At 36.8% G+C, this 23419-nt stretch overlaps 1 protein-coding gene across 16 annotated transcripts in view; it reads right to left on the reverse strand.

Annotated features, from left to right (window-relative positions):
• SDCCAG8 (SHH signaling and ciliogenesis regulator SDCCAG8) overlaps positions 1-23419 on the reverse strand; it is a 242240-nt gene that overhangs the window by 115024 nt on the left and 103797 nt on the right. For all 16 annotated transcript variants that reach the window (XM_078357215.1, XM_035281020.3, XM_035281021.3 and 13 more), the window contains one exon: positions 10294-10436. In XM_078357215.1, coding sequence (XP_078213341.1) covers positions 10294-10436 — 143 coding nt within the window. The remainder of the gene's footprint in view (positions 1-10293; positions 10437-23419) is intronic.

Here is a 23419-nt window from a genome sequence, read left to right on the forward strand (position 1 = left end):
TTTGGAGGCTCAGCTTCCTCATCTACAGAGGACTGTTGTTTCTCAAGCTTGCTGGAAACAGTGAGAACCATAGCATCTCAAGCTTCTTGTGGTTAATGATCAGCATATCTGTTTCCATTTCTAATCTTTTGCAAATAATTTGTAAAAACACAATAAAAATGAATTACTAGAAAAAATTGAAATGACACTGAAAAAAAAAAAAAAGCTCACTGATCATGCATTTGGAAGTTGTGGCAATTTAAAATTGATATAGAAATTGCCTTCTCTAGATTTCGGCACTTAGCTCATCGTAGACATGAACAAACAGCCCGTCATGGACCACAGCTGGAACCGCACCGCTGCAGAGACCACGCACAACACATGTGCACGCTAGAGATTTATCTGTGCATCTTTCTCCTTATATTCTAAGAGTTCTCTCAGTAAGACAACAAAGAGACCTTGTTGCTGTGAAGAACTGATGATGCCTCCTTGGACTTCCCACATGTTGACAATGGAGACTACCATGTCCAACCAACATGGACAGAAATGTGCTCTTCTCTCCCCGCTTTCCACTTCAAACCATTTCTTAGAGGAAAAATTAGGGATTGCATTATTTATTTGTTATTATTATTATTTTGAGATGGAGTCTTGCTCTGTCACCCAGGCTGGAGTGCAATGACAATCAAAGCTCACTATAGCCTTAAACTCCCGGGCTCAAGCAATCTTCCCAAGTAGCTAGGACTCAGGCACACACTACCACGTAGCCTCCCAAACAGCTAGGACTACAGGCATGCACCACCATGCCTGGCTAATTTTTAATCCTTTTTTTTTTTTTTTTTAGTAGAGATGGGGTCTCATTATGTTGCTCAGGCTGGTCTTGAACTCCTGGCCTCAAGTGATCCTCCCACCTTGGCCTCCCAAAGTGCTGGGACTATAGGCGTGAGCCACTGCAGCTGATCAGGGATTATATTTTTAAAAGACAATAGGGGCAACAGTGCAGATACTTTGTGTTTTACTTACCCAGGATCCCTGACACCCTTCCCCTAGTTAAGAGCACCTCCCCTTCCTTAGTGCACCTTTCTTCCCTTACTCCATTTGGTTCTGAAGCAGCCACCAGCCACAGCACCCAAGTGTGTGTGAGTGCCAAAGGATGATTTGAAATTGGAAGTGAAGGAGCTAGAAAGTCACATTCTTATGCTTTGAAATCAAGGGTATTTCCTTTATTATCAGTTTCAGAATGAAGGATGTTTTACTCCATGGTTTGGAAGAATCTGAAATAATTAGCAAAATTCAGATAGAAATTGAGCCCCACTATGGAAAGTTAGGATATGAAAGCATGTTGGCTCCAAGAAACCTGAGGTCAGCTGCATGCACCTGGATTATACATGGCCTGGTTATAAAAATTCATCAATTTCTCCTTTTTGGATTGCAATTCACCCAAAAAATCCTGACTCATATTGATAGGCTGGGAGGTCAAACAATTAACTTCAGCAAAGTGTCTGTACAAGAGGTCAGGCACGGTGGCCCACACCTGTAATCCCAGCACTTTGGGAGGCAGAGGCAGACAGATGGCTGAGGTCAGGAGTTTGGGACCAGCCTGGCCAATATGGTGAAACCCCATGTCTACTAAAAATACAAAAATTAGCCAGGCATGGTGGTGCCTTCCTGTAATCCCATCTACTTGGGAGGCTGAAACAGGAGAATTGCTTTAACCTGGGAAGCAGAGGTTACACTGAGCCGAGATCACACCATTGCACTCCAGCCTGGGCAACAGAGAGAGACTGTTGCCTCAAAAAAAAAAAAGTATCTGTACTAGTTACTATGTAGAAACGGAATGCCCTGGAAAGGAAGCTTCTCTTAATCTCCCCACATGATGTACCCACTGTAACAGGATAAACTAGGGACTGCTCTGCTCTACCCTTTTCTCACTTTCAAAAAGATACAAATCCTACAGGTCAAGCTGCTGTCTCTCTAAGTCACAGGTCAGACCTTCCCATGTGGATCACAGAAGCAGGTCACATCATAAAACCTGTTTGGTGGACTCTAAAATTCATGCTCTGAGAAATTCTTCGAAGTACATACATATTATTAAAAAGACCATTTATGTAAAAGGAGAAATAAGAATTGTTAAGGTTTTATACTTAGGACAATCCAAGTTCTAAATTCTCTGGATAATAAGGAAACAAAAAAATCTTCCTGCAGTAGTTACCCTCAAAACCAGATAAAAGAAAAAAAAATGCAGGATTTAAAAAAAATGTGTTTTGGGCAAAAGGTATGGGAAAGAATGTCTTACTAAGCAGTTAATAAGAGTCATATAAAAGTTAAGAAGTGGTTGCTTTATATCACAAATTAACCCGACCACATGTGTGTAAATGGTAGTCATATGATAGGAATTTAAATCCTATAGCTCTTTACAGACATTTGGACATGTCAAAAATAAATACTTGAGGAATTTCTACTTTTTAATAACAGCCTCTCTTGCTTCTTGGTGAAAATTAAGTAAGGAAGTAAAGGAGAATGACAACTGCATTATAACATGTTTAAATGACCATGGCAAATAATGGGCCAAAGGATACTATGTTTCTTAGAAAAAATTCAAGCCAAAATTCACTGTCATGTATTCATATCGGTGCACAGGGGAGCAGCTAACACTTATTTCTATTGTAAATTCATGTTACTGATTTTCTAAGTTGTCTTTTTCAGAACAATTGCATTAATCCATTTCTCTAGTAATTTACATAGAATTACAGCTTAATGGATAAGGGTACAAGCTTTGCAGGCAAATTACTGGGGTTCCAAACCTGCTTCTATAACATATCAGCTGTGTAACCTTAGATGACTCCTTTGCCTTCTCTGTGCCTTAGCTGCCTTAGCTGTAAATTAGAGACAATAAGAGTCTGTACCTTAGAGAGCTATTGGTAGGATTATTGGAGAAGCACTCAGCTTGGTTCCCGGAACAGCAAGGGATCAGCAAAACGTTAGCCACTGCTGTTGGCTGTAACTCTGTTATTTTTTAAAGAGCTGCTACTTGCAGCATGGTACCACACAGATACTAAGATGAACGTGTTCTTAACCTGCAAGGTGACAGTGTCCGAAGCCTGTATGACCGCTGTGTGCCCTGTATTTATGATCGCTGTGTGCCCTGCATTCAACTTACTCTTATGTAGATGTCTGCACCTCCCAAATGCCATTGATTCCCCTGCATGGAATGCCCTTCATTACCATTCTCCTACCTCCAAATCCTACCAGAATCAGTAAGAAGTCATTTGTCTCTCTCTCTCTCTCTGTAATCCTTTTCTAGAACCTCTCTTCCGGATCCGACCATTTATCTTACCAACTACATGTGTATTTTCTTTTTTCTTTAATTTTGAAGACAAGGTCTTGCTCTGTTGCCCAGGCTGGAGTGCAGTGGTGCCACCGCAGCTCACTGCAACCTTGACCTCCTGGACTCCAGCCATCCTCCCACCTCAGCCTCCCAAGTAGCTGGGACTACAGGCATGCACCAGCATGCCCAGCTAATTTTTTAATTTTTTTGTGGAGATGGGCTTTCACCATGTTGCCCAGGCTGGTCTCAAACTCCTGGGCTCAAGTGATCTGCTCGCCTCAGCCTCCTAAAGTCCTGGGATTACAGGTGTGAGCCACCACCCATGACCTATTCATGCATTTTCTTCTCTTTCCTACCAGTCTGTAAGCTTCTGAAGGGCAGCAGCTGAGGCCACTTTATCTTTCTAACTCCCATTATCCCTAGCACAGTGTCTTGCAACAGAAAATGCTCCATGTAAAATGAGTAAATAAATGGATGAGCATTTTTCAATGTACCTGAAAGTCTGTTACGGAAAAGGAAGAAGTTGTTTGAATAATATTAATCGTAATAACTGGAAGAAAACAGCCTTGCTTTGTTTTCATATATGCTAGGCTAGATATGTTTAGTGATCATGCTTATGAGGCACTTGTTTCAAAAACTGTCTTTTTTTTTTTTCCCTAGAGATATGGTCATGCTATGTTGCCCAGGCTGGCCTTGAACTCCTGGGCTCAAGCAATCCTCCTACCTCAGCCTCCAAAGTATCTGGGACTGCAGGGGTGCACCACAGTATATAGTTTCACTGCCATCTTTGAATTATAGGAAACTCTAGTTTAAGAGTGAGTGAGTGAGTGTGTGTGCGTGCGTGTGTGGTTTTGAAACAAGCACGTGTAAGTGAGAGGCCTGGTGCACGTTACTAACCCTACTTGCGTTGTTGGAGTGATTACCATTTGGTTCCACTACTTAAATATATATATTTATACAAAGTTAAAAATAAAAAAGTGATTACAAAATCATAATAGAGTATCATCTGGACAAGTAAAATTCCCAATGAAAAATTTTAGCCTTATCACTCTCTTATACTTTTTACTCTGATATATGTGAGACGATATAAATATTTATTTGTACAGCAGTACTGAGCCTGAAAGAATAGTCATACATCTGCAATACAGTCGCCATTTTTATTAATGACATTACGCTCCAACACTTTGCGAAGTGAAGAGCTGGTGCTCTGAGAAATCCAATACTGACAAGACCTCTTCTCCTACTTGAAGGATGATACATTCCAGGAGTAAAAAACAGCAAGGACACAAAAAACTTCCAAAGATTGATTTCTTCCCCAGATTTGGCTTTTTTCCTCCTTTGAGTAATTCATTGACTCAAATGCCATCAGTACAAAGTGGGAAGCTGGATTCAAAGGGAGAATCCTGACAAGAATCAGTGGGGAGGACTATGGTAGAAAAGCCAGGATTTCGGGGAGACCTTGGAAAGAAGGTGAGATTATAAGAGAGCCAGAGAAGCTCAGAGGGGTATTCTAGGTGTGGAGAACAGCAAATGGAGAGAAAAAGCCCTCTAGAAGTGCAAGGGGAGCTGGGTGTGCTTACATTTGTCTGGAAGTCAGCAGGTAAGAGGGTTTCATCTTGGATGAAGCAAGACTGGAAGGGTGAGAGCCTATCAGGACGACCTCACATGCCATGCTGTCATTTGCCTTTCTCTAATAGAGTGGCACCATGGAAGGTTTTCAGAGTAGAGCAACAGAGTCAAGGCAGAGGCTTGTGAATATTCACTGGGCAATGGTCAGCAAGAGACTGGAAGTGTGTTGAGACAATTTTCGTATCCTTTGTGAGAGGTCAGCAGAACCTAAGTTACAATGAATTTAAGTGGTGGGTCTGAGGGTCATTTCAATGAACTCTTTGAAGTTCAAACTAAAGGAATACCTTAAACAAAAGATCATCCAAGCAATTTAAATGCCTAATGTCCAGAAATAGGAACTTGATAATGGGTTGTCTTAAATCATTATTAGAATCATTGATTATCAGAACTAGAAGGAAACTTATAAATCATCTACTCTCACCCCATTTTTTTTTTTGAGACGGAGTCTTGCTCTGTCGCTGGGCTGGAGTGCAGCGGTGCGATCTTGGCTGACTGCAACCTCTGTCTTGCAGGTTCCAGCGATTCCTCTGCCTCAGCCTCCTGAGTAGCTGGGACTACAGGCAGGCGCCACCATGCCCAACTAATTTTTTGTATTTTAGTAGAGACAGGGTTTCACCTTGGCCAGATGGTCTCGATCTCCTGACCTCATGATCCGCCCATGTTGGCCTCCCAAAATGCTGGTACTACAGGTGTGAGCCACTGCACCCAGCCTAGTCTTATCTCACTTTATAGGTATGTAAGCAGGCCCAAAGACTTAAGTAATTTGTCAAAAGTTGCAAAGAATGCCTGGAGTGAATGCCTAGAGAAGATACTATAACTCAGGTTTCTTCAATCCTAGGCTGTCTGGGGACCTCCCCTAAGAAAAGCACATGGTTTTAATTGTTACCCCACCAAAATACCATTTGAACTATTCTTCTTTATTCTTTTCTTATATATCCAAAGACCCAATTTCAGTCATATTGGCTGGTGGTAGTTCTTCCATTGTACTTTAAAAACATGGTCCTTTCTACGTGCTTTTATCCACTCCCTAGCTACAACGAATACCTTTATGTAAAAGGATTCAGTTCTAAGCCTCTAGTCATGACTTTTCTCCTCATACCCAAACCAACACTGGAATCCTCACTGAGGTTGCAATAAAATTTTTCTCTGCTACCTCTTTTAAGTTCCTCAGTTGGCGTAACAGATCCTCCAGTCAACTTGGGCTAGAAAACTTAGTCACCTTTAATTCTGTCCTCTCTTATTCATGACTCCAAATGCCTCTTCCTTTCAATTCACTGGGATGTTATTTCCTTTCACTTCACTGGGACAGACATAGCCCAGGGTTCATTACTCTCACCTGGACGATGGTGCTTGTATTCTAACTGGGGTCCCTCACAGTCATCTCTTCCTCACACCATCCATTTTTCACAAAGCTCTTCAATTACCTTCTTAAAATACATATTTGAATCTGTCGTTGTTCAAGCCCTCTTGACTTCTCACTCAAACTAAACAGCCTCCTAACTGAGGAGTAGGCGAACTTTTTCCATAAAGGGAAAGACAGTGGATATTCTAGGCTTTGAGGACTATACTCAACTCCAGTGTGGTAACGATAGCGCCACACAGAACATGTAAAGGATAATGGTGGCATCGGCCAATAAAACTTTATTTATGGATGTATCATCTTTATGTGTCAAAAAATATTGTTTTCCCTTTTTTCCAATCACTTAAAAATATAAAAACCATTCTTAGTTATGCCAAACATAATATATGAAGGATAATGGTGACATTGTCCAATAAAAGTTTATTTATGAATGTATAATCTTTATGTGTCAAAAAATATTTTTTCCCTTTTTTCCAATCACTTAAAAAATATAAAAACCATTCAAGTCTGACCCATCAAGCAAAAATGACCCAGATGATGGGTCAGACTTGGCCCATGGGTTGCAATTGCTGACCTTGGCCTAACTGGTCTTCTTGTCTCCTATATCAACACTCAAAGTTCCCTTTCCACACTGCTGTCTGAGTCAAGCTCCCAACACAGAAAGTCAATCATGTTGACACCTCTGCTTAAAATGCATCAAGAGTAAGTTGGAATGGGCAAAACTCCAGAGTGTGGCCCATAAGGCTCTTCTGCCGGGCCCTGCTCCCCTTTCCAGTCTTATCCCCTACCAAACACCTCATCTGAGAGGCAAGTTTATGTTTTCTCCCATCTTTATGTCTCTGCATATATTGGTCTCTCTACCTGGGGTACCCAACCCACTTTTTTCCACTTTCAGAATTCTTACTCATGGTCTCATGAATCAAGATTGTTGCCAAATATCCCCACCTCCCTCACTATCCCTTTTCACCGTCAGCTTTCCCTGATATCAGCTTTCCTTGACTATCGCCTTCACCTCTGCTGCAGAACGGCTCAGTCTTCCCTCCTGTGTGCTCCTGGGATAATCTGCTCTTCTATCATTGCACTGTGGTCACACTATTATATTTGCCTATAGAGATGTAGCTTCTTTACTAGAGTGTGAGTAATATAAGGGTAGAAACTGGGTTTTTTTTCTCTCTGTGCCTAGAACCAAGCAAAGTACTTAAAAAATAGTAGGTGCTCAGTAAATATCTGTTGACTAAGTGAATGTTAAACTCACCAATTTGGGTCCTTTAATTAATACTAAATTTCTATCCTCCTTTTTTTTTTTTTGAGGCAGGGTCTCACTCTGTCACCCAAATTGGAGCCTAGTGGCGCAATCACAGCTCACAGCAGCCTTGAACTTCTGGGCTCAAGTGATCCTGCAGCCTCAGCCTAAGTGGCTGCATCTATAGGTGCACTATTGTGCCTACCTAATATTTTTTATTTTTTGTAGAGATGGTGTCTCACTAAGTTGCTCAGGCTGATCTCGAACTCCTAGCCTCAAGTGAGCCCCCGTCTTGGCCTCCCAAAGTGTTGGAATTAGAGGTGTGAGCACTGTACCTGGCCTCTATTTACCATTTTAAAATCCAATAAGGAGAAACACCAGAAAAATGGCAGGTTGTTTTTTTCTTTTAGATTGATCTACAGATTTCTACTATAGTTTTAAAATTTTCTTTGCCCTTAAGATTTGGATGCTTATTTTGTCATTACGTTAAACATGGTTTCCATATTCAATTTTCAACTTTGTTTGGAATATGCCATTTGAAGTGTTTAAGTTGAGACTGTGTGGTAAGGTGTTATCTGTGTAGGAGTTATGTATTTCAGCTGATCTACACTGAAAAGGAACGACACAACAGTTCTCAGTCACACACCTGAGTATACTGAATCAATAAAGCCTGATGAAGGGTAGCAAACTTAAAAAAACACACACACACAAAAAACCAAAAAAGTACTGTATATCAGAAATAGCCCAACAACCAAGTCACACTGTCGGTGCAAAGGAGAGATATAGACATTTCCTTGCATTCTAATTGTCATCTTTAAATTTATGAATGTGGATTTTATAAAACATGAACATAGACTAAGCATAAAATGCTTACAAAAGAGTACTGCACTTAGAAAATAATTTTTATTTCCTGTAAAACTACATTTAAATTTTTGTAGAATTGGTTTAAATAAAGCTCAACAAAAAAAGCTTTCTACGGAACCAAGCAAAACCGTTTTTCTTAAGAACAAAGGAATTAGTTACCACTCGTTCATTTTCAGCAGTTGCTGCATCTTAATATGCTCTGCTTGCAAGAAATTGATCTTGTCAAACAGTACAAATTGATATTACACAGGGAAACTCTCTACGGACTTTGACTTCAGAAATTAACTCTGAATAAGACAGAATGGCAAAAGGGGCAAAACCAGCATTAATATTTATTTACTGAAGCTCAGCCACGCTGAGACATTAAAAGCTGTCCTATTTCTGAGGTTTAGCAGTGCTTAGCACACAAATGGTTGGTTCTGAATAGAAGTCTGACAGAAAAGAAAAACTATTAGCATCACCATGATGAAGCTAAATTCTGAAACTTCTACGATTAAATAACCACAGGCATTAAGCTAACAGTACATTCTCAGTTCTACAATGACAATACCTTAAGCATTAAAAGGACAGTTATTATTCTGCAATGTTAAGCAATTTTTTCTCATAAATGTGTTTCATCTATTAGGATTTTTTTTCTAGATACCATACATGTATAAATAATTTATTTTATTTCTTTCTTTCTTTCCTCTTTCTCTTATTGTTTAAAAGGGAAGATGTCAAATCATTTGGAATATTATCGTAACAAAATGTTTTAAACGAGGTTTGATTTTAACAGAACCAGAGGCATCTTAACACTAACCCAAAACTTTGGGAGGTTCACCAACCTCTAGAATATTTTTTTCTCCAAATGCAGGCTGTTCAAGTGGTGCTTTTCTCCATCTGTTAGCATACCGTGCTCAGAATTACATTGTCATGTTTAATGTAAAAGGGATCAGTCCCCTTTCATAGTTTAAATTCAACATATTACTATGATTGGAAGACCAATGTTTTTCTAATTTATAAACCAAACCGAGTATCATAAACTTACATTTTATTTACACAAAGTTCTCTCTAAAAACTGAAAAACTCTAAGAACTGAGCAACACCAAAGGCTTCATGTGAACATTGAAAAATTGTAATAAAACTCAAAGTGAAAAGAAACCACATATGATAAAGTGAAATATGTACTATCTCTATTTGAATTTTTCTCTCAATGTGCAGTATTTATGAGTGTGTGTTTTTCCAATACAGCAAATTCACAATACTTACAACCCAAGAGTCTTACTGTAATTGAGGGCTGAGCTACATATTTACTAAAGTTGACGACAATGATGATCACATCACAAAGTCTCATGATGGAAGCGAAGTAATCTGAAGCCTCAATGGTGAAAGAAAGCCTGTGTAATAATAATTCGAACATGAGCAGTGCCAATCTATTTCATCTCGAAATTTTACACCTCCTTAGGATGCAGATTCCTTATTTTGTATCAGTTCCATTTCAATTTGCATCTTACAATTTATTTACTTTGTCTCTTTCACCACTGACAGTATTTTATTATTTTCCTAAATAAATTCCTCAGCTCCTTCAGTTCAAGATTTTTATTATACGTAGAATTAGAAGAGGTAGTAGTGGTGGTAGGAGAAATATGTCATTTTGCTTATATTGATAGAGAATCACCTAAATATTTGAGCATTGTAGATGAAAGGTTTTGTAATATATCAGTAATTCCCTGCCACACTTATCATTCACATGTCTGGGTGTTTTGCTTACCACATCTCCACTTTTCTTAATATGCCTGAAAGCTATGTGTGAACTGAATGACTAAGACTAACTCTAACAACTGTTTGGAAGCCTGTGGCAAAAATCAGTGGAATGAAATCGGTGCTATGGCGCATAATGGGATTAGGGAGTACCTGGTGAGGTGCAGTTGGTGCTCGGATTCGCCCAGCAGTTCTGTTAGTTTCAGGCACTCCTCTCTGGCCCGGGCTGCCTTCTGCTGCTCCTGTTCCAAGCGCTGCTTGCTTTCACTCAGTTCTGTTCTCAATTTCTCTATTTCCTTAGGTAGAGAGTAAAGGGAAAAGCATCCATATAAAATATATGCACTTGAATTCAAAATTAGCTCATTTTTATGTTTTGCCATGAATTTCAATGTGATAAAAAATTATTAGGAAATTTAGGCTAGCTTCCATTTTATGACAAAGGGAATTAGCACATCCAAAAATGCACATTAGTGAGGTTTTTTTTTTTTTGGATTGCAAAATAAAGTCTAATTTTGAAAATGAAATGATTAAATGAGAGTATTCAAAGTGGATAATTGCACTACCATTCTAAAAGTCATTCCCTTTTAAAAGTAATATTTACTTAAAATGCCACTACCTTTAAAATGTAACATTTTTGTGTGAGATTCAGACACATGCAGTGATTTACATCAAATATGTACTTTTTATTCTAAAAGATCAAATTATGGCTTCATTCGGGTGTTTTGAAAACCAAATTAAAGGTTAAAATAAACAATTTAAGAGATATTTTAGAAAAATGTGAGGTGTAAGAAATGGCATGATTATAATGTTCAATATTACTTGAAACAAATTTCAGAAAAAAAATAGCATGAGAAATTTAAGCATTGATAATGTATGAGATTTCTGAGCTAAAATAATATTTCCATTTAAATTTGCAATTTAAAAAGTCAACAAGAACACTGTAAGACTAATAAATATGAATATATAAAATTTCTGAAGGTTTATTTTTTGGTTTCAGGATGAAATTATCCTTATCTTACTGAAATTCAAATATTTCAAAGCAAAAATACTCATACAGGCCACAATTTTAAATAATTTATATACTAAAGTAGAAATATTTATTTATTTATAGAACATCTGTAAAATTAAGCCAAAGAAAATAAAAGATGAACACTTAAAAATATTTAGGTTATTAAAACAAGAAAAAAAGAAGAAAGGGGAGAAACATTTTCCAATTCAGCAGAAAGCAAGAAGCAAATTTTTGATACATAAAAATGTAACCTCCTTTTGGAAAACAAAATCATGTTTAAGTAGAGGGATTTAAATTTAGTATTTAAATAAATTTCTAAATTTCTCATGTCCTTTTTCAATATTCTGAATAACCTCCAACTACATTTAATACAGCATGTAGGATAAATTGAATAATTCATTTATACTTTTTCTTGATTAATAAAGTGTAACTATTCAGTTCATCTCCATCAACACCATACATTAACCAACAATATAATCACTTATTACAGTTCTCATAGATTGTTTTTTTAAAAAAACTATGTAATAATTATAACATTTTCATTCAGTGTCAATTTTCTCTATCTTTCATATTGGAATACTAAGTTAAACTGACTGACTTCTTTAAAATACTGTTATTAAAATTTGACCAATATATTTTCAATGTCATAATCCAATACAATTAAAGAGATAAAAATAATAAAGATCATTAAATTTTTATTATCTAACATTTATGAAATTAACAAAAGGAAAGAACTATAGAATTGGAATTATATGTTAACTTTAAAACTTCAAAAATGTATTCATTAATTTTTTTACACAGTGCTGTATGCAAGAAATTGTACTAAATAATATGATGAACTCAGAGTTCCCATCTCTACACTCAGGAGTAAATAATTCATCTGGGCAAATGAGACATATATATACAAGAAGACGATCAAAACGCAAAGCATATAAAAACACCAACTGAGTCATCGAAGATTCATGCCTCAGTAGCCAGATGAGGGATATATTAGCATAAACAAGAAAAGTGAGAAAGAAGTAAGGGCACAAAACTCTGGAGTGATGATACTTCAAATCACATTATGAAAGGTCTAGAATTATAGATTAATAACACTATATTTTTCTTATAGATAATGGGGTGACATTAATGGTTTAAACAGGTAGGCAATATGACAGAAGCTGAGCTTGAGAAAACTGGATCAATGTGTACACTCAACTTAAGGTGGCAAAGAATGGCAGAAGGGAGACCACGAAAAGATAACTGCAGGATTCATGAGGAGTGGAGGGACTTCACACAGAAATATAAAGAGAACATGGAGATTTCATGGAAATCAAAGGAGGGGAATCGGAAGACCAAAGATGACTCCAGAATTCTGAACTGAGAGAATACAAAAGAATGACAGAAATCGAAAATGTATAAAATTTCCAACTTTTTTAAAAAGAAAAGATACAGTTTTTATAAGCACTAAGCAACAATAACAACATATGTACCTTACACTGGTAATTAGGTTTTAAGTATAAATTAGCTTCTTTCTTTTTCTCATGTAACAAAAGGTCAAGGGTTGTGTTCAAAGACAGGCTAAATTCAGAGGTAAAGAACATGGGTCCAACAGCCAACACAAACCAGGGCTCCAGACACAGCTCTGGCACTTTTATGTGACCTTGGACAAGTCACTGGACTATTATACAGTTTCTTCCTTCTAAAATCAGAGGAATAAGAAGCTCTTAAAAACTGTTGTGAAGATTAAATTAGGCTAGGAATACTTAGCAGAGTGCCTCACCATAGTAAAAGCTGAATAAAAGACAGCGATGAGCATTATTATTGATTTTTCCCTCCATCTTTCAAGAACAGCAAAGTGATAAGAAAAAATGGCCCACCTAAGAATATGTGACTATCCCTAACAAGTTCTCAATTTAAATCATAACAATTCCCCCTCCCCAGTAAAGCAGTATTTTGGTGAAAACTGAATACAACTTCTTCTATTGTAGTATTTTTGTTAGGAAGATGGAAAGTTACTGCCTGCTTCTGATCATCCATGCCAGCAAAAGAGCTTATTGGTGCAGATAATCAAAATCAACAAATAATCTAACCAGCTGGACCAGGGCTCAACACTTACTCCCTGAGTCAGGAAAATCTGCCATGGCAGCAAGTCCAACAGTTAGAAGAGAAATCTCTTGCCAGAAATGCCACACTCCCACTGGCAGGATAACCCTTTGCCTCACCCAACTAGGTCAGGCTGCTTCCCTGGCTGTATATAGTGGCTTGGGGATGAAAGACCAACCACAGTCATAGGCCAATTGTACATTACTCTCAAAGCACACTATTAACCTGCATGTCTACAGAGCAGTTTGATGTGGCCAACTGGGCAAAGGCAGGTCCAGATAGCTTTACACTTCATCAAAAGGTATGTTTCAAGTCATGAATATAACCAGCAGAACAACGAAACGTAGAAACTGTTAAAAGAAAACAGTCCTAGGGATCGAATTTGGAAAAGGGGAGACTTGATACTGTTCATATATATTCCTCTACACTGTAGGAAGTCTTTTTCTTAATCATGGGCATATGTAACTTTATTTTTATTGTTGATTAAATTTGCCGATCAAAGAGATGCACCCAATTTAAGTCAGAGTACTAAATGGCCAGTAACAAGGAAGAGCAGTGCCCATGCCCTACCTCACCCATTTCAAACCCAATCTCCAGTGGCACACACCATCAGCTCTTCCAATGTTTATCTTCGTATTTTTAAAAGACAAACTTACACACTATTTGTCAAGTTTTCAATATTAGACCTTTCTTATGTGAAGAAGGGTGACAATTTAGGTCTCATACAACCACCCTACATACCCACCTCATGCTCCCATATAACAATTTTGGTTAAATTATTAGTCACTAGTTCACTTACATTATAATGATTATGAAAAATTTGCTCACTACTGAGACAAGCGTTATCTGGTCTAAATTAATTTTGGGCCAGGCACAATGGCTCATGTCTATAATCCCTGCCTTTGGGAGGCCGAGGCAGGCAGATCATGAAGTCAAGAGATCGAGACTATCCTGATCAACATGGTGAAACCCTGTCTCTACTAAAAATAAAAAAAAAATTGCTGGGTGTGGTGGCACACACTTGTATTCCCAGCCGCTCAGGAGGCTGAGACAGGATAATTGCTTGAACCCAGGAGGGGTAGGTTGTGGTGAGCTGTGATCACTCTGCTGCACTCCGGCCTGGTGACAGAGCAAGATTCCATCTTAAAAAAAAATTGTCTTATGTATAATTTTATTATTTCTAAAATTGCTAGGTTTTTAATAGTTTGTTTTTCTAGGTAACTGACATTTTCCCCCAAATACTCAAACATATCTGTTAACCATCAATAATATCTTTTCAAATAACCTAACATATTAGATAAAGTATAAGTTCTTTTAAAAATTTTTTCCTGGACATATGCTTCTTGGCATCTTATGTATGACCTGGTTGATCTCTATCTTGTGTTAAGCCTTCCCATGCTCTTTTATAGTTCTGTTTTCTGGGTCATAAGTTACCATGTTTCTCAATTTATTTCCTTTTTTGGTTGAAGTACAATCTGCAGGTAGCTTTCATAAGAAAAGTTACACGAAAAATACGTTTTGAGTATTTGCATGCCTGAAAATGTTATTATTGTATGCATACACTTTGGCTGGGTATAAAACTCTATTTTGAAATTAGTTTTCATTCAGGATTTTTAAGGACTATTCCACTGTCTTCAGGATCCTGACAGGACAACTGAAAAGCCCTATGTCACTCTGATTTTTAGTACTTGGTCTATGAATTACCTTTTTTTGTCTTTCTGGAAACTTTTACAGTCATCTCTTTTTCCTTGCCATTTTGAAACTTTACAACGCTCAGTCTTGGAATGCAGCTGTTTTTCGTTGTGTGGAGTATCCAGTGAGCCCTTTTCAATCTGAAGGCTTTGTTTGTTTGTTTGTTTGTTTGTTTGAGAATGTTTTCTTCTACTACTATTTTAAAATATTTTGATGCCATATACTTTAATATTTCCTCTTCCTGGAACTCCAGGACTTAGTTGCTGGATTGATTATCTCATTTTCTTATATTTTCCATTTCTGTCTTCTGATTCTATCTTCTGGAAGATCTGACTGATGAAACCTCCTTTTGAATGTTGAGAAAATTTTCTACCATAATTTTTATTTCTATGAGCTATTTCTTGTCTCTATTAACACTTCTCTACATAGCATGCTAATTTACATTCATAGAATAATTATGAATTATTCATAATTATTCTATGAATGTAATATCTTATTTCTGTATTAGAATATACAGTATATTTTAAATATTCTCCTTTGCTTATTATATGTTGCCTCAGTTTTCTCCAGGCTCCTTTCTTGTTTGTTTGTCTGATTTAGACTCTCTATTATGTTGTATGTTTGCCTCAAATACAGGATAATACTTGGTTATCCTTTTATATTTAAGAATGAGGCAGTTAACAAAAGTGTGGGTTTAATACTTTTGGGGTAATATGATAGTTTAGTCATTTTTTTTTTTTTGAGACAGAGTCTCGCTCTATCACCAGGAGCCAGGCTGGAGTGCAGTGGCACAATCTCAGCTCACTGCAATCTCCGCCTTCTGGATTCAAGCAATTCTCCTGCCTCAGTCTCCTGAGTAGCTGGGACTATAGGTGCGTGCCACCACGCCCAGCTAATTTTTGTATTTTTAGTAGAGACGGGGTTTCACCATGTTGGCCAGGATGGTCTCGATCTCTTGACCTCGTGATCCACCCACCTTGGCCTCCCAAAGTGCTGGGATTACAGACATGAGCCACCGCGCCTGGCCAGCTTAGTCATATTTGTTGTTCAGCAAATATTCACTCCCATCTCCCTTCCACTGAGAGTAAAACACATTATGCCTCCCAGTGACTTTGGGCTTAGCCATATGATTTCATTTGGTCAGTGGAATTTGCATGGCTGTAATGTAAGAAAAAATCATAAATATGTTTATGTTTATGTCACATTCTGGCAATTCTCCATGAGAAGAGTATGCAGTGGGTCGCCACAGTCCCTTCAGCCTAAAATGCAGAAAGAATACACGGAGATCAGAACCAAACCCCAATCACAGCCTAGAAAACACAGAACCCACAACCTGAAGCAGAAACACCTAGTCAAACTGAGCACATATCAGCCAAATCTTACTTGACCTGCAGACTCATAAATATAAATATACATGGTTGTTACTGCCAGCCATTGAGTTTTGTCAATTGACTTGAAGGGAATAAGGAGTGTTACAACTATACCACCTTAGAATTTTATTTGATCTTTGAAACAACTGCATGAAACACACAGGGCAGGTATCTCTGTTTATACATATAAGAAATTTTGGGTCAAAGACATTGAAAATTGTCTAAAGTAGTATACCCAAGCCTTGAACCAGATCTTCTGACTTCACTGCCTCCACCACACCATATAGTAAATTATGCATTGCTTTCAAACATTTTTTTGGCCAAGATTCATAGTAAAAATTCCATTTTAAATCAATCAGAGACAGACACATATATAAAGGTAAGAAGCATAAACAGTATTAACTCTTACTCTGTGAGAGTTATGTGATCTGCTCTGGCATTTCCTATTCTCATTTTATTCTATTTCTCTTATCTTATCTATCTTATCTCATTTATTTGAGACACTCGGGCACCCAGACTGGAGTGCAGTGGTGTGATCACAGTTCACTGCATCCTTGACCTCCTGGGCTCAAGTGATCCTCCCACCTCAGGCTTCCAAGTAGCTGGGACTACAGCCATGTGTCACCAGACCCAGATAATTTTTTTTAATTGTGAGTAGAGACAAAGTCTCACTATATGGCTCAGGCTGTTCTCAAATTCCTGAGTTCAAGCGATCCTCCCACCTTAACCTCTCAAAGTGTTGGGACGATAGTATTAGCACCACCATGCCCGGCCAATTCCACTTCCTTAAAAAAAATTTCTCACTTCAATCTATAAACTTGATTTCACAATCCTACAATTTGAAAAGCATTCTGTACTTCGGATAATTAAAATATTTTTTACATAAGTTAAGTAGAACCAAATAAAAAGTTTCATTAAGAGCAATTCTACTATACATTTTTCCTGATTTCCTAAGAAAAAATATCCAAAGAAATGAATGTAAAACCTATTTGAAAAATTATATATCATCTTAATTCAAAAGAATAACTTTGCCTGGAAAGAAAAAGAAGCATACATAAACTATAATAACTCAATGGTAGTGATGTATTCCTGAAACTAAATATTACATGACTTAAAATTATTTCACCATCTTTAATATAGAGTGATTTGTTTATGTAAAAGAAAATGAGAATGGAGTGAAAAAAGAATTACAGAATATTAACAAGACTAGATCCAAAACTCCTCACAAGTTACAAGAAGGAACTAGTGGATTTAAGGCTGACAAATTTTGACAATGTGAATTTATCACTCAGAAACCAATGGATGAATTCAAAGAATATATTTCCAAAAGTAAGGTAGTACATAATACTGAAAATTGAAACATCATCTATCACTCGGGAGAAAATAATCATTTCTATAAAGTTTTGTATGTATAAAAAAACGTACTCATTGGAAATTTAGTGTTCACCAGTTCATACTTTCATTAACTTACAGATGTTAAGATTGATTTCATCAAATCATTAGTAAATTTTCATCTACATCTGCAGTAGCTTCCTTTGTCTATTCAAATTTAAGCTAATTAAAGAATGTAGGTCCTCACTTGCATGAATCACAGTGTAAGTGCTTGGTAGCCACATGGTGATTCCATGGCTACCACACTGGAAAGTGCAGGTATAAAATATTTTCATCATCACAGAAAATTTTTTGGCATAGCACAGGTCTAGAATATAGCAAATTTATTTCTAAGACTCACTCTCCAAGCTAGACACTCGGGAAACCAGCCTATGTGAACAAAAGGATATTATAAGTAGTAACCCATTTTAGAAACAGTCAAAAATAACTGTCCTCTTCACTAAGCAGATGTAGAAGGTTGCTGATACCATTCTAGAAATCCTGTTCATGGTCACCATTGTTGACTGCACATAACATTGACTTAATGCTTTTATTGTGGACCTAACAGTCACACTGATACCAGCTACCATTTTTAGTGCTTACCATGTGCCAGGCACTGTCTTAGCATTTTATATTTTAAAATTCCATTTTGTGTTCATGACAACCATATAAAAATAAGTATCCTATTCCTGTTTTACAGATGAGAAAACTGAAGCTGACAGATGTTAAGTAACTTACATAAGATTATACAGTGGCAGAGCTGAGATTCAAACGGGGTTAGTCTGATTTCAAGTCCTAAAATCTTTCCACTACACCATATTGTCTCCCTAAACAAACCCAGATATAACAGAAAATAAAGAGAAAATGACACAGTCTGCCTTCTAAAACCTCTTGGCCTACAATTTGACATAGATGGAAAGCACAAACAGCACAGACACAACAGGAGAAGCTATAACTCAGATGACCCGGATCAAATATCATGCTACCAAACACAAGGATCTCAATTCGCAAAGCCTTGGGCATGGTTCACTCTAAAGAAGCATTTTTCCACGACACTTTAGGGCTAGTGACTTGAAGACGTCCTGGGGTTTGGATTTGCTTAGCCTCAGGTCCCACTGTCTACACCTTTTACAACATGATGAACTCCACACCAGCCTAAGAATCAGTGTGCAACTCAACCTTTCAAGCTTAATAAAATACGTAACGATTCTGTGGAACTTTTCGGTTTCCAGTTGCTTCCTATGTGGCTATTTAATCAATCCTTACTCTAAGCAGATATTCTTGAAGGAATTTTAAGAAACTTTTTTTTTCTTTGCATAATGTTAACAGAAGTGGCATCAACTGATCACTTAAATTCAGAAGCACTTCCTCAGAGCTAAAGCAGCTCTCAGCCAAAACAAGTGTTCAAAACAGATGAGATGGAACCATGGCAGGAAAGAAGTGCCTTTCTAAAAGTATGTGTCTAAAGAAGAGGAGAATTTAAGGCATCTGATATAAAGCTGACTGTATTACATTGCGATAATACAGCAGACTTTTTAACTAAGCCAAGTTTACACCACTGTTCTGTCATGCCAGAGATTCAGTGAGAAAAGAATCACTGCAACTATGCGGTCAGTTTACAAAAATTAATTCAGGTAATAGCTCTACTTTTTTGGACTAGTCTAATAAAGACTTTATGTTTGCTAAAGGTGAAAAAAGAAACCTGCTTTGCGCTCTCATGAATGTAAGTTTCTGGTCATTCTGGATAAAATATCAGGCCATTCATTGAATCTGCAATTTTTTTCTTTATAATATTATGGGGCCTTTTTTTGCCCCTAATCCTATTGTGCTTTCTCAGTGTACTAAATGAGTAAAATATTAACGATGTTCAAGGTATTGTATGTTGACATATTTACATACATAGAGATCTTGAAGTTTTATGTCTGCTGAAACTAGGAGCAGACATAAAAGGTGTAGAGGAACACTAAGAGAGTCCTGGGTGAGGAAAACATCTGAAATAAGGCGTGATTGTTGAAAAGCCATAAAAGAGAGGTGATAATTTTTTCAAATGATGCATTGCAAAAGAGTTGTTAAGGTATTGTGAATATCGCCAAGAGTTACTGGGAGAAGTAGATTCAGATCACAGATTGAAATGGATAAAGACAACCCGAAATTGTGAGTAAAAAGAGATAAAGTGAAAGAAGACAATGTGGAAATAAATAGAAAAATCTTAAAATAATGAAAGAGTCAAATATATAAATCTCCTAATTGTTGACCACACTAGTTATCATCTGTCAATGGGTATGGAGCTTTAAAACGGTCTGAGAATACGTTTTGCATTGGTTCAATGACAGAAGAACGTTATCAAGAGCTAAACTGTAAAAGACGGCCATCAACCACAATGTTAAAGGACCTACCACTTCAGAAGCACACCCGCCTACTGCCCAGGCTGTATCTTCCATTTCTTACTTTTAAGGTCCCCTGTTTCTGCTCTTGAGTCTGATGTCAATGGCCCTCAAGAGACACAATCTCCTATCACTCCGCTATTTGGTACATTTCATCCCTGTCTTCAAACATTATGATCATAAAATCAGATGGTTCATAGTTACTGTTACTGCAAAAGAAACATACAGTTGCCACATGCAACAGAAAGAGATAAATGGAAGAAGTACGAATCACTCCACCCATCATTCAACTCAATGAATGAATGCCCTGTAGTTAGCATGAGGTGTGAGACATGAATCCTCTGAGCCCTTGGTCACAGTACATGTGTATCTTTCATAGTTTGACCATCCCACAACACTACGTGGTGGTAATTTCATCTAAGAAATGGGTATATTTTTCATACAAAAGCACAAACACTGCCAAACACAAGCATGGAAATCATGGAAATAAAATAATATGGGTTAAAATCTTTGAGATAGAGTATGAATGTCTCCAATGTGGCAGGAATCTATGGCTCTGAATGCATATAAAATCCATGTAGACTATTAAATTATGAAGAATTTATGAGATTTTTAAAAGTAATTTTGATCACATGCAATATGTAACCTTTTAAGCTGAATTTAGAACATAACCCTCTCCTGAGATGTCATTCCACTAGGATAAAGTGCACTGAGTTTATTTCAGCAGTATGATTTATTTCACTGGCTTCGCAAGTAATTTTTATTCTATTTTATAAACATTCTAGAGGTTGAAGGGGTCAGTTATACCTTACTACACTTACTAGGAGAAATTTGTTGTTTTGCCTTCACTTGTGAAGATATTAGATTTGTCCCTACAAATATCAAGGGTCTGATATCACCGTAAAGATTTGGAAAGCAGCTTCCTAACACGCTCTTCCCCTTTACTCGGCTGGGAGTGGACTGTTTTTAGTACCTGACGATTGGAGGATTACAACCTTTACTGTATCTGTAGGAAAAACATCCCAGGGATGCTGCTCAATCACTTACAAATCCACCTAAACGAACTATCATCCAAGAGAATGTTTCTATGTTTTGTTCAGAGTTCTGTCACAAGAGCTACGTTAACAAAGTTAATAAACTCAAAACATTTTGGATATTTGGCAGTTCCTTGTTTTGTAAAGCTGGTAATCCTATGGCATCTATTCTACTGCACATACTATAAAATGCTATATTGGGACATTTAAATATGATGGTCTTATAATGTTTGTGGAGAGAATGTAACTAAAAAGACTAATGTAGACCTATATTCCTTTGCTTGGTATACATACAAAGGGGATCCTTTAATATGCGATGACCACCCAAATGTTATGATTTTTAAAGAAAGGAAGTCTCAAAAAGTAACAGTTTGGAACTTCTTTTCTTTTCTTTTTTTTTTTTTTTCAGATAGGGTCTTACTGTCACCCAGGCTGGTGAGATCACAGCTCATTGCAGCCTCAACCTCCCCAGCTCAAGAGATTCTCGTGCCTCAGTCTCCCAAGTAGCTGGGACTACACATGTATGTCACCACACTGAACTAATTTTTATATTTTTATTTTTTGTAGAGATGGGGTTTGCCATGTTGTGCAGCCTGGTCTTGAACTCCTGGGCTCAAGAGATCCTCCCGCCTTGGCCTCTCAAAGCGTTGGGATTACAAGCATAAGCCACTGTGTCTAAGCTGGCTTCTTATTTTCTAGAAGGAAATTATGTCAGCCGTGTTCTTGATATTCCAATTTAATGAAAGAAAAAATCATTTTCCACTTAAAATGTTAATATATAAGACTAATTTTATATATATATGTACATAAAATATTTAGATATGTACATGCATTTTAAGATATACATATATATCATACTATATTAATATATATGGATGCATATATTAAATATATGTAATATATTCGAGTCGACTTATAATACATTTAATATAATAGCCCTTGGGACATTAGTAAACAAAGTGCCAGGAGGAAACCGGGACTCCTTCCATTCCTCCCTGAGATCAATCCATGACCCCTTGGCAGAAAAGCAGAAAGAGGGTGGCTGGTGAAGATCACCCCACTGTTCCTGAAGTGAGTCACCAGTGTAAAGCAGCCTTTGACCTGGGTTTGCTAATAAACTGGCACAATTTTTAAAAATAGCAACTCTAAATTTACCTCATGTTAAAAAAAAATTACATCTAACCCCGATCTAATCCTTTTGAAAGCACTTCGAAAGGATTTTTCTTGCTACACTAGCTATATTCAAATGAAAAATAAACTTGGAGTTGTTTCTTTCAAAATGAACTGCAAAACAAAACAAAACAGGAAAACATCTTTTCTGATGGGACATCTCCATGTAAAAAAGTAGTCTTTCCAATGGCCAATAAAAAGGAAAAATCTAATAAGTACAAAAGCTGGTAAAGAAAAGAATTACCAAAGAAAAATAATCTTTAAACAGTTACCCAAAATGCAGGAAAACATACCACAGCATAATAAAAAGGAATATTCACTACAGTTATTGACTTTCATTACCATTTGAAAATAGTTTTTTTGCCAATTGAGAAAATCATCCAAAGCAAAACTAAAATATAATAAAATAATTCCAGTTTAGGAAAGCAAACTGTTAATTTATTCCCTTAAACTATTCCTTCCCAAGCTCTCAATTCAACACAATAAATATTTTTGAGCACATACTATGTGCCTGCTATGTGCCAGACATCATATATATAAATAGACATAAATGAATATAATATAGATATATATAAAATCCAGATGGCCAGATAATTTTATATGTATATCTACATATACATATATGCACACACACATACACACTATATATGAATAATATCCAAGCTAGCTCACTCATCTCTTCACTTTCTTTTCTTTCATACTTATTAAAATATTAATTGATTATCATTTTGATAAAAAAACAAGTGCAAGTCCAATGATACATCTAAGTTATATCATTTCCTCTTCAAATTTACAATCATCTGGGCTACAGCAAACAACAGACATTATTATAATACTCTTACTTAGTTTTCATAAAAATTTATAGCAGAAAATTATCTTATAAGTATTAATATTAGGGCTTTAGGATTCATATTAAGTGAAGTCTAATCATCATTTTCACATTATATTGTTATATTTTGGCTAATTACATTAACTTATGTCTAAATACTAAAGCTATTACTCAATGGCATAATTGAATTGAAATTATATTGAAATATAAGATTGAAAAACCTTGGTCACATTGCCCACTACTACTTACAATGCTGTAGCTCCTACAGCATTCCCTATGTGTAGAAATATGGCTACACACAAGTAGAAGGAAAGATTAAATACAAAAACCACACT

Source organism: Callithrix jacchus, chromosome 19 (assembly GCF_049354715.1).
Source record: "Callithrix jacchus isolate 240 chromosome 19, calJac240_pri, whole genome shotgun sequence".
NCBI classification, from domain to species: domain Eukaryota; kingdom Metazoa; phylum Chordata; class Mammalia; order Primates; family Cebidae; genus Callithrix; species Callithrix jacchus.